Source organism: Periplaneta americana, chromosome 3, assembly GCF_040183065.1.
Source record: "Periplaneta americana isolate PAMFEO1 chromosome 3, P.americana_PAMFEO1_priV1, whole genome shotgun sequence".
NCBI classification, from domain to species: domain Eukaryota; kingdom Metazoa; phylum Arthropoda; class Insecta; order Blattodea; family Blattidae; genus Periplaneta; species Periplaneta americana.
This window is the reverse complement of record NC_091119.1, coordinates 93,809,443-93,821,811: the sequence shown is the minus strand read 5'-3', so window position 1 is coordinate 93,821,811 and position 12,369 is coordinate 93,809,443. Positions and strand designations below refer to the sequence as shown.

At 31.7% G+C, this 12,369-nt stretch overlaps 1 protein-coding gene across 1 annotated transcript in view; it reads right to left on the bottom strand.

Moving 5' to 3' along the window:
• Positions 1-4,658: 4,658 nt before the first annotated feature.
• The window catches only part of LOC138696250 (uncharacterized), a 35,179-nt gene continuing 27,468 nt past the window's right edge, over positions 4,659-12,369 (bottom strand). Inside the window, exon 2 of the mRNA XM_069820939.1 lies at positions 4,659-6,383. Within this exon, the coding sequence (XP_069677040.1) occupies positions 4,802-6,376 (1,575 nt within the window). The 5' untranslated portion in view covers positions 6,377-6,383 and the 3' untranslated portion in view covers positions 4,659-4,801. The remainder of the gene's footprint in view (positions 6,384-12,369) is intronic.

The following is a 12,369-nucleotide window of genomic DNA, read 5'->3' as shown; positions in this document are numbered from 1 at the left end:
CGGCTTTAACATGTATTATATCATTTTGTTTTAGTTTCTTTCCCAGTTTTAAATTTTTTTTGTGTTCAAATTTAGCTTTTCGTAACGATTTATCTGTTTTTGGACCATTTATATATTGTGTAATGATTTTAGCAGTTTTGTATCTAAGGTGTTCTTTGTTTTCATTAGAACTCTTCTGTATGATGTTTTCAGCTTCTATAACTAAATCTTCAATAATTTTCTCTTTTTTCCTAAATACAAAATTGTGTTTATAGCCTTTATTTAGGATATCAATGTCATCTGAGGTTAAAGTTAAATTAGTAAGATTAATTACTCTATTGTTTGCTTTTTCCTTTTCTTGTGAAGTGGTTTTCTGCGGTTTTGAACCGATGAAGGAATTCAATTTCTTGTTCAGAGTTTCATATTTATGAGACATCAACTTTATCGTGACAGATTTGTTGTATAGTGTTCCAATAGATGCCTGTAGATTTTGCTGTTGCTAGATGTAAATCATATAGTTTATTGCTTAGTATTTCTTTCTTTTTATGTAAATATTTTATTTCGTTCTTTAACCAATATAGTTGTGCTTGTTGTTTTGTTTCTTTAGCTGCTGTTGAGTTATTTTTAATTTTAACAGTGGCATATTTTGGGATAACTTTATGTTGGAGACATTGTTTATTAAACCATATGTTTGCTTTTGTTTTATGTAATTTCACCTTATTATTTAAAAAATTGTAAGCTAGTTTTTTTAGCCTGACTGGCTTCAATGAATTTGAAGGACATGTTGGTTCAGAAAAGTGTGAATACAATTAATAAATATATATATATATATATATATATATATATAATAGATTTTCAGTCAATTACACTTTTGAATTTGTGAGGTCAGATAATCTGTTGCATCACAATATTTAATACGAAGTCACTAATATTTTCGACTTTAAAAAGTCATCTTCAGGTGCATGAGATGCAAACAATTTTAAAAAATAGGTGATAAGTTAATCTAACAATTAATATTGTAGTAAGTAATGCACATGCTGGCATTTACAATTATATAAGTTTCGTGCCTCTTGAGATAAACTGTACATGGTAAAGCTGAACGCTGATGCTAGATTTTCGTATGTATGTAAGACATGGAGAAGGCACAGCATGATTTTAACCCTATTGAAAGCTAATTATTCTCATTAAATCATGTCATTAAAATAAAATAAAATGAATTTATACAGTTTGATATTAACTATGTTAAAATGTTAAATATAATATATGAATTTAAAAAGAGAAAGCTGTGATGTAAATGCTGATGGTAGAAGAACACGCAGTCTAATTTGACTCTTAGAGTCTAAAACATGTAACGTCGGGTGAAACACGCCTTCTTGCCTGGATGCAAACAACTGAACAACTGTACAACTATGGCATTCACCACGACGAATTAGACTGCGTGTTCTTCTACCATCAGCATTTACATCACAGCTTTCTCTTTTTAAATTCATATATTATATTTAACATTTTAACATAGTTAATATCAAACTGTATAAATTCATTTTATTTTATTTTAATGACATGATTTAATGAGAATAATTAGCTTTCAATAAGGTTAAAATCATGCTGTGCCTTCTCCATGTCTTACATACATACGAAAATCTAGCATCAGTGTTCAGCTTTACCATGTACAGTTTATCTCAAGAGGCACAAAACTTATATAATTGTAAATGCCAGCATGTGCATTACTTACTACAATATTAATTGTTAGATTAACTTATCACCTATTTTTAAAAATTGTTTGCATCTCATGCACCTGAAGATGACTTTTTAAAGTCGAAAATATTAGCGACTTCGTATTAAATATTGTGATGTAACAGATTATCTGACCTCACAAATTGAAAAGTGTAATTGACTGAAAATCTATTATATATATTTATTAATTGTATTCACACTTTTCTGAACCAACATGTCCTTCAAATTCGGTTATGTTAGTTTACCTGCTTCATTTCCACGTACTGCTGGATGCCTAAGAAGTAGGGCGAAGTTCGTAGTATCTTGATATCTCCCCTCATGTTCGAACATTGCACGACACTAGTAAGTACCAGATCATTTATCTGTGGCACGCTAAGTATACCTCTTCAAAGAACATCTTGTTACTACCCATCTTTTAAAATATCCATCTCGAGATAACGTAATTCCTTGTCACAAAGTAGGCCTATTAGGGGCTGCAGGACAATAAGCATTTTCAAAAATAGCTTAAAGGATAAATTTATTAGGAATTCGTTTTAATTGTACTAATTTTAACGATCACTGACTACATGATAACTTTGTTGTATAGACATGCATAGCGCTGTATTTTCAGAATTGTGTCATAATAATGTATTCCTATTATCTAATATTGTTAGAAATAATGTATATTAGCATTCTATATACAGACAGTAAGTTTAGTTTTGCTACACAGTTTGTATCTCATTGTTTGATTAATAGCTCATAGTATTTTATTGTTTCATTCATAAGTAACTCTTGCATACACGTAGCTTTTAACTCAATTTGGTGTGTTAACAGAATTTTCGTCCAACACCTTTTGTCCAGTTTTATTTTGGTCCAATTTAATCTTTCGTCCATTTTTTTTCGTCCAAAACATATTACGTAATGCAAATATTCTATGATTATAGGAGTTAAAGACAGGAATTTATTCATTTTCTTCATGTGCTTCATCAACCGGATTACTATACATCTTGAAATGGTACACAATAAATTGCTCGCAGGTACTGCTTGATGTTGCCATTGTCTCCATACTGAGCATAATTTCATACACTATGTTCAACCCGTTGTTGATTGGTGACTTAGTTCTTTGATAGAGGTAGTTTATATCGTAAATGTCCTCCTCCAATTTTGGCAATAACGTTTTCAGTCTCTTGTATACTTTTAATGGCATCTGAAATCGCCATATATTTGCATGATGTGTAGCAATCAACTTTCCAAGATTTGAATGAAATCCTTCAACGACGCTATTCGTTCTATGTTGTCTTGACAATACAAGCTCATACACATTCTAATTTGGCGAAGGAAGTATTGGATGAACTTGACGATGACGACCTCTTGCTGGTGTTCCCCTGATGTAGATTATTTCTATGTACGAAGCGAAATCCAGAACTTCCTCCCTAAAGTGATCCATTAACTTGCCAAAGTCAGTAGTAAGAAGCACAAACGGCAACCCCATGAGCTCCAGGATATAATTTCTTACTCGTGGTTCATCATAATTTAAAAAGGCCTGTCGAAGTCCCCAATTGACTAACTGACGCCATAAAAATTGTTTAAAAAGAAACAAGTAACCAGTGGTGCGTATGCCATTTTGGTAGATAGTTATGTAAGTTCTTTCGCTTTTCCGAACTGAGAATGTAAAGACTAGAAGAAGGACATGACCAAAGTGAATTCCATGAATACAACATAATTGCAAAAAATCTGCATGTTTAACCTGAAAAAAAAAATATTTCATTTGCAGCAAGTATTGTCATGTTTTGTAATGTAGTGAAAATTAAGATTCTCTCAGGATCATTTACTCCACTATAATACCACAAAAAGTCATGATTTGATTCTATTACATTATATGCATCGTCGGACTGGCCTAGTCCGTTTTTGTTCCAAATTTATCATTCTTTTCATATAGTTCCTTTTGGGCAGTTTTACCATTACCTCTTCATTATTGATATCCTTCGTACCTTTTCTCAAAAGTTCACTAGAGACCGTATTAGGAGATCTTCTTGCCAAATTCTTGATTCGTTGCACAATTTCTTTAGCCTCCACAGTAGCGCCATCTGGAGGATGTAGATGCGAGGCATGGATACACTAGTAGACTATTATATTGTTCATCAATGTTGGTTACCCACCGTGCATTACATGTCAGGCGATTCTCACATCTTCAGTAACGTCTGGTTTGATCTGTGTTGTAAGAGTGATGGTGGTAAACAAACCCCTCATATATCAACATGAATTTGTTCCTTTTAATCATTGGAGGCATTGTAATTTTACGACTTACTCGAAATCTGGTCTGGAACATTAACAAAATTAAATTTCCAACTATGCTTGCATTGCCAAATTTAGAATATTATTGACAGAACGCAACAATAATCATGTTCATTTCTGGTTTGATTGAATATATTTTCACAATTTCTTTTAAAATAAAGGAGTAAAGTGGACAAAGAATATAGCTGGACAGAAAAAATAAAATGGACAAAAATACCTATTGGGCAATATTTTGTATGCACGTATGAATGTTGAACCAATAACTGTGGAGTTCATATCTTGTCTATGACGAGACATTTTATTTTGCGCAGCTGCTATTCAGCATCCAACGCATTTCAGTAAATTACCTTGTGTCACTATATATCACTCTGTGGAATAAAATTTAGTTTTAGTCAAACTAATTAACAAGTCTAATATTATTAATTAATAAAGAAAAAAATTACAGGATGTTATGCATAAACAATATATTTGCAATTCCTTGGTTATTTCAACGGAGTAATACAATGAATGTATTACATAGCTATTTAGGATTCTAGGAAGGTTTATAGTAAATAATTGTATTTTTATGTCCTTACAATTCAGTTGATGTAACCCTTGTGTGTAGTATAGTGTCTTTCTACTCTTGTATTTACCAACTATAGTTTTATATTGTCATTTATCATGGTAATTTTTTTTGTTAGTTTCACAGAGACCCTAAAACCTTTTTTCGTGAAGTACATAAACAACTTATATTTCCTAATTTATTGATATTGTTCGAATCAAACTGTAAGTAAATTTTATCATTTCTTGGCTCATTTTCTTCAATTTGTATAATCTATTTCGAATGATAAACTCTATGGTCCTCCATTTTTTGAAAAGGTAACAGATCTTGTAACTGAGAGCCTGTTTGATGTGTTTTGTATTGTAATCCAGTATGCAAGAATTTTTGCGATTCTGTTGAAGTCTCCTTCAAACTTCGGGATTGTTCTCCTAACTGCTCAGTACTTCCAGACGTATTGCTCACGTACAGGAAAGAATTTGATTGAGGTTGATGAAAATCAGTAAAAAATTTCTCCCAGCAGGTTGAATGGCCAGTCAACGATTTCTTGGGATTGTTGGTGCCATTTTTACCGTGCTTAAAGAAATCATCTAAACTTAATTTGGTTTCTACAGCAGATTGTTTTTCATTCCTTAAAATATCTTTTATTGTAAGGCTTGCGTTTACTGATGAACTTTTATCTACATGCAGAAGATCTGTTATTGTTAACTGGGTTTTCGTTGCAGATCTGCATTCATCCTGTAGAAGGTCCTGTAGAGTTATTTGGAAATCGTTTGTGCGAATGTCTATGTTTTTTAATAGTTCACTTGCGAGAGGTGGAACTGATTCTTCAGGTTTACTGACATATTTAGAAACATCTGCTTGTGAATTATCAGTAGGAGATTGTTGAGTCATTGGAACATCATTTTCTTCAATCTGTATATCTTTTGGAAGTGTTTGTGTTCCAGACACTGCATGTTCCATAGGTTGACATTGTTTTAATTGTTCTTGTACTTCTTTTGCTAGAAGTGGTTTAATATCTAAGTTAGACAGTAGATGACAAGCTTTGCGTAGTATAGACACAGTTTCGTTTTGTATCCGATAAACATTTTTATCACTTTCAGTATTACTCTTCATGTGATCCGATAAAGAGAACTGATCGTAATATTTACATACGTCTCTACATTCATGCGAGAGGTTTTTGCTCATGGTTTCCAACTTAGTGAAGATATCTAATAATTGTCGAATATCATCTTGCATTACAGTCAAGCTGGTGGACACAATTTCATTGATGTTCATAAGCTTTGCAGTGCCGTACAGTAACTCAAGAGAATATGCTGAGAATTGTAAGGAGACACCAACCAGGCGGTAATAAATATCGATCTGGTCCTGAAACATGAGAGTCATCTTTCTTAACCGACGCAACTTTGAGAAAGTAGAATCGATGTTCTTAATAATATCTCTCAAACTTTCACAGGTATAGAGAACATTTTCAACATAAGCCAAAAATGTTTGCACAAATTTCTTTTCTGCCCCAGCTCTCGTTTGATCTCCGATACTCGTATTCTCTATACATCGAATAGAAGAATCAGATATATTTTCAGTCTCTGAGTCTTGATTCAGGAGGAAAAAGGATTTTTTATTACTACTTCTGGAATAAATGTAACTTGATTGAAGACCAGAAACTGGAAGAGGTCTTTCAACGCCTGATGGCATACTCTGGTTACAGTTCCCCTGATTATCGACGAGATATGGCCTACACGATATCGTGTTTTCTTCATTCGAGTCGTCGTTGATGGTCACCATTTCTATGGATGTAGCATCATCACCACGTTGAAGCTCAGCGGCATTTTCTTGGATGTATGCTGCCATATGTATCCTGTCAAAATGAAGAAACGTTATTTACAAACGGTTCATTAACATCTCGATATTATATTCAGGTCATTTACTCAGAACTAAAGAGACTGTAGAATGAGGCGATATTTCAATGCAGCAAATGTAATGAAGCAGAGGTAAAATGGCAGGAGAAATAGAAATGCTAAGAGAAAACTTTTGTAGCCGCTTAGCTCACCACAAATCCAAAATTGTATCACTACAAAAATTAAGTACGGTATTTAAAAGAATAAATGAAAATAAAACTCAAGGTATATATACTTGACAATTAGAGAGGGAGACTGAGAGAGACAGATTAAGCTGTAAAAGTATTGAAAATAAACTAATTTCTCTCATGGACTTGATATTTGGTGATCGACAAACTTTATTTGCTGATAAAAACGATAAAAAATATCTAGCTTGCTTCTATTTCATGTATCAAGCTATGTAGTTTAGGATCATTACAAGTTGACGTTTCTTTTGTATAGTTTGGAAGTCAGATATGGGACGGATGCTCAGCATAAATGACAGTCCTGAGAGGTTTAAAAATACAAAGTAAGAATAGCTGGGAAATTGGGACTAAATAAACTATCCTATACCACTTCAAAATTATTAATAAGAATAGGAGAAAACTGTAAACTTTAACAATGCTTCTGTAGCTAAAAATGGAAGTAATACTAACATAAAATTCTTGCACTATCTGATACAAAATGGAAAGATTTAATTGTGTAACTAGCGACGATTACTCACAAACGACATGCAATAAAAAATCACGTTATGTAATTTTCAGATGAATGAATAGAAATAATGAAAAAATTCAAATAACTGTGAAATTTCTGATATGAAAAATTATGATTAGTGTTTACAAGAAAGTTTTTTTTCTAGGATTAAAACCATACTTATGTTTCCAAGAAGTAAGAATGATATATGAAAGTATCTGAAGAGTATACTGGAAAAATAATCAGAGTTTATAATTCTCATAAGGATATCATCTAATATAGTATATTACTGCAAATTTTAGTGTCTTCTTATCAAAAATGGTAAAGCAGTTACAGTTATCCTTTCCCACTTTTTCATTAGGAACAGCAGTAAATTTTGCAGGAGTATACTGAATCAGAAGATGACATCATCCTTAAGATTAATGTGATTTAGATTGTATTACTCCTATACTTTTCATTTGTTTTACTTAATATTTCCTGTTACAAAAACTAAAACATGTGTTAAATGGACGCCAGTTTGAAAAAAAAAATATAATCCAGAGTGAGGTTACAAGAAATCTCAAAGAATTTCAAAACCTCATCACAAGAGTGTTGAAATCATGAAAATGTTTAAATACGTGTTTATAAAATGCACATAATAATAAAAATTGACCTCGGTGAACCAATCTCATTAATGTTTTAATATTTTTGTCTAAGACATTTATAACAGAATTCCTAAGTAAGATTAAAATGAAAATGATCCTATAGGGTTTTAACAACATGAAAAATCTCATTTCTATTAAAATGCGCTCAGTATAGAAATGCATGCTATTTAAACATTGTTAATTTTAACCACTATCTTACTACAGAATTTCGTAAAGAATCCCATGTCATACACTCGAAGTTGTTCATATGTGAGAGCATTTCAGAATGCCTGCTAGAAACCAGCACGATCATTTCATAAAGGGAGATTAAACAAACTGGATTGAAATGATCACGTCTTCTGCATCTACCGTTAACTTTTAATCTGCCACTTTACCAAACTATACTGGAGAACGACGAGACTATTGAGAATGAGAATTTTATTATCGGTCCCGGTTCCAATAATTAAGGAATTCTACGAGGGCGACGTGAACACTGCTCGTCATAGTGGAGTTCGCATACTTGCATGTGAGATAATCGGCTTGCGTAAGGGCGAATTTTCAAGTTGTTATTCACATTGTAATAACTGTCTCAAGAATAATGTAAAATACATCATTGTACATGTCAGAAAAAAATAATGTAATAATAAATACGAATAAACAGTTTTCGTGATGATCATATTTATTCACAAGATTTGACTCATTTGTACGAATGGACCTCAGATATTTAAGCTCTAAAGAAAACAAATTTAGGCTCCTAAAGTGTGCTTTAAAATATTACAATGACTTCTAAAATATTCCTTTTAGGCTTTTACAGGCATAGGCTATCAAACGAGGGTAGCAATGTACACTTGTATCAGATTTTCAAAATATCAATTTTTATAACTTATCATACAATAAATATAAAAAAAAAAACAAATTATATTTTAAACCATTTGTTCTAAATTTATTTATAGATACAAACGTTTCCGCCCAGTTAGCAATGTTAGGATCTAGATATGGAAACCTAAACTTAACTATTGTATCAAAATACAATTATGCTAATTTGATTTTATTATAGATAACTTGGAAGGGGACAACAGTGTCAGAATTAAAATATAGGAAACTAAAATGATATACCTAAATTTAATTGTATAAATTTGATTTTACGATTTTAGATATCCTTAGAAGAGAACACCAATCTTTGAATTAAAAAAGAAGGCAAGAATCTTTATAATTGCGTAAAAAGTAGCTGGTCAAACTACAAGAAATGTCTTGAATCTAACACACACACACACACACACGCGCACACACGCACGCACGTACACACATAGACAGATAACAATGATATTCAAACTTCACTCATTTGTTCAATAATAGTAATATGTTGCAGGTTACATCGGGCCTCTGGCGCTGACGAGCAGGCAGCGCATTTTCGTTCCCAAACGTACAGCGGATCGAGTAGTTTCTTCTGGTAGCTACATCTATTACGTCACGTGGATGCGTAAGCAAGATCGAATTGAAAGAAGATACGCATGGGGTCATTAAAGAATAATGATGTAATGTATTATAAATATGTCACTGTAACGTCATATAACGTAGAAAAAACATTCTCTTAGTTTAAACAAATTTTATATGATGTTCGTAAAATATTTGCATTTCATAAGCTCAGAATATATATTTTCGTTCACTGCATCGGGATAGGTTTTGATAAACGAATTATTTGTATATATTGTGTAAAATATAAATATTGATAATTTGTATATTGATTTTGTTATTATTATTATTATTATTATTATTATTATTATTGTTATTATTATTATTTTGTTCCTGTAACGTCATGTGACGTAGGAAGAACGTTTTCTTAGCCTAAACAAATTTTTACTGGCCGTTATAGTAAAAGATATGAATTTCATAATCTCAGAATATATATGTTTTTGTTCACCGTAACGGAGTTGAGTTCGTTAAATGAATTAATTGAATATATTATATATTATACAGTATTTACAGTTAATATGTAGCATGTTTACTATTATGTTCTATAATATATATTGTATATAATAGTATAATATATATTATAGAACATAATAGCTGTTTCTGCGATTAAAGAATTTCAGTACAAAAGTTTAGTTCAATATTTCTAGGTTTTTAATGTTCAGAGTGTAATACAAATTTCCATAGTTATACAATTAATCATTCTGAATTTAGTGGTAAAAAAAAAACCCTAACTGATAACTTGTTTTCCCACTTTGCTAAATGTAGGGGAGGTCGGGGTAAGTTCGGCATTAGGGGCAACTTCGTCATAGCATTTATTTCGAAGACCTGAGCAAATAAGGGCTTGTTTAGAGGGTAGTGTATTGAGAAAACATGCCGCTTTGCTGTGAATAACGCTTGTGTGGTATGGAGAGATATTTGCAGTTCTGACAGGTAAATATATTTTTTAACTCATGGCTTATTATAATTATGATATTGAATGTCTTAAGGAACCCGTAACGATAACATTGACGATATTAGTGAGTGGCATCATTATTTAGAACGACTAAATCTGTATTAGACTATGAGCTTGGCAAGCCTGTTGCAAGCCCCTAGTAAGGGTACTGATTAATAATTTTTTTCTTGCCAATTGGGGCATATTCGGCAGCAAGCTGTCGATCTTTCCCCATGGAAAAAAGGAAGAAGATAGGGTTTCTGTATTGTTTGTTAACTATATAAAATAAGTAATCATAACATTTAAAGTAATTTAAAGCAATTATTCGAGGGTCACTCCAAAAGTAATGCACAACATTTAAAAATTACATTTTTATCCTAGCTAAACTATTTTCACAGAACGTAGATACATCCTTTAGGAACAAAATTCACTTTTCCACATAATCCCTGTTCCTTTCAACTGCCTTACTCCACCTTGGAACAAGGGCCTGTATATCTGTACGATAAAAGTCTGGACCAACGCAGTTTTTCGGAAAGTCTAGAGTGGAATTTCGAAGATTAGCCTTCGAATTCGCAGAATCCAATCGTATAGAGCATCCTTTCAACACAAACAAGAAGATGGCTGGATCTGCCTGACCTGAGGCTTTCATGAAGTCAGAAAATTGTCTAAACAAAGATTAGCTACACATATGATAGCCATAGAACAGTACAGAAATGAAAAATGTATTCGGGCACTTCATTTGTGATATGTTCAGATGTTAAATTTAGTTCTATGCGAGTTTGTTATATTGTAAATCAAATCTGAACTTGGAAATAAGCTTTTTTGTTGACGATACAAATACTGACGAATTTGCCCCAGAGTGTGGAGCAACTTCGGCAAATGTAGCATCTTCAATTTATTTTTGTGTTTAATTCAAGGCTTCACTTTTTTAAATTCTAATCCATATACATAATATAAATATATCAAATGGATTTATCATTAAAATTTGGAACATAAATTGCATTTTTATTGTACTTATGTGAATGTTCAGCTTAACGTGCCGAACTTGCCCCGACCTCCCCTATAGGTAGTGGGGATCACGTAAGAGTAGTTCCTAAAAGGCTAACTTGGCCGTCCCTTTAGTGTTGCCAACAAATACCAATTCAATTCAAATTATTAAGCCATTAAACATACAGTGATAGGTTTCGTCACAAATACAGAAAGGGAAAAAACATACATTTGAAAATACACATATAATTGAAAACAATAAAGTTTAATTAGAACACTGGAAACACAAAATATTTTGAAACTCTAAAAATTAATGAAAACACTTCACTCTTAATGTATTATTTGTAACCAAAATGTAAATAACCTTATTTATTAAAAACAATTTCATATGAATTTATGTTACAAATTCATCTACAGAGTAAAGGGAAAAGTCAAATGTCATGTACTGAAATAATAATAATAATAATAATAATAATAATAATAATAATAATAATATATTAACAATAACAATGTCTTGTTTATTTACTTATTTACCACCTCTCATCCTATGTTGGAGATGTATTATAAATGGTTCAATAATAATTTCTGAAAGAATATATTTTCCTCTTGCACCTTTCGCACATTATGTTGGTAATTAGTAGATTAGTATGATCTAATACTGAAATGTACTTTTTTGATCACGTGAAATGATTAGTACGAATTCCGAAAACAGAATATCGCTTTCAAATGTACACTACATAAAATTTTAACTATGTATTTTAACTTAAATTACATACTCCTAAATTGTTACCTTGCTATTCCCTCTCTTGGACATTTTAATAAAAATCTGTCCATTAGCCACTGTTTCGTACCAAGTATGTCTATAAGTTATATCTTATTTAATTACACTTATCTGAATATAGTGTTGAATTGAAGTCACAATACAGCACAACTGAATTATGTATTGATATTAATATTAATATCTGTACTACTAATTATTTATTAATTACGTTCAAATTTTACAAGCTTAATTAGTCTATACTTCCATTACATCAGTCTTCTTTACTGCAAACCAAAATTATTGCTGCCAACATAACAGTTACGAAATAGTTGACGTATTTGTCAGTACTCGAAATACGAAACAAAGTTGGGAAAAAAAATTCAACCTGGCATCTAGAAAAACACTATAATGCACTAGCATATATAGTAATAGGGGGAAATGGATAGGTTTCACCGTTAGGGTATTAAGTAAGCTGATACGGACTATACCTCATTCTTCAG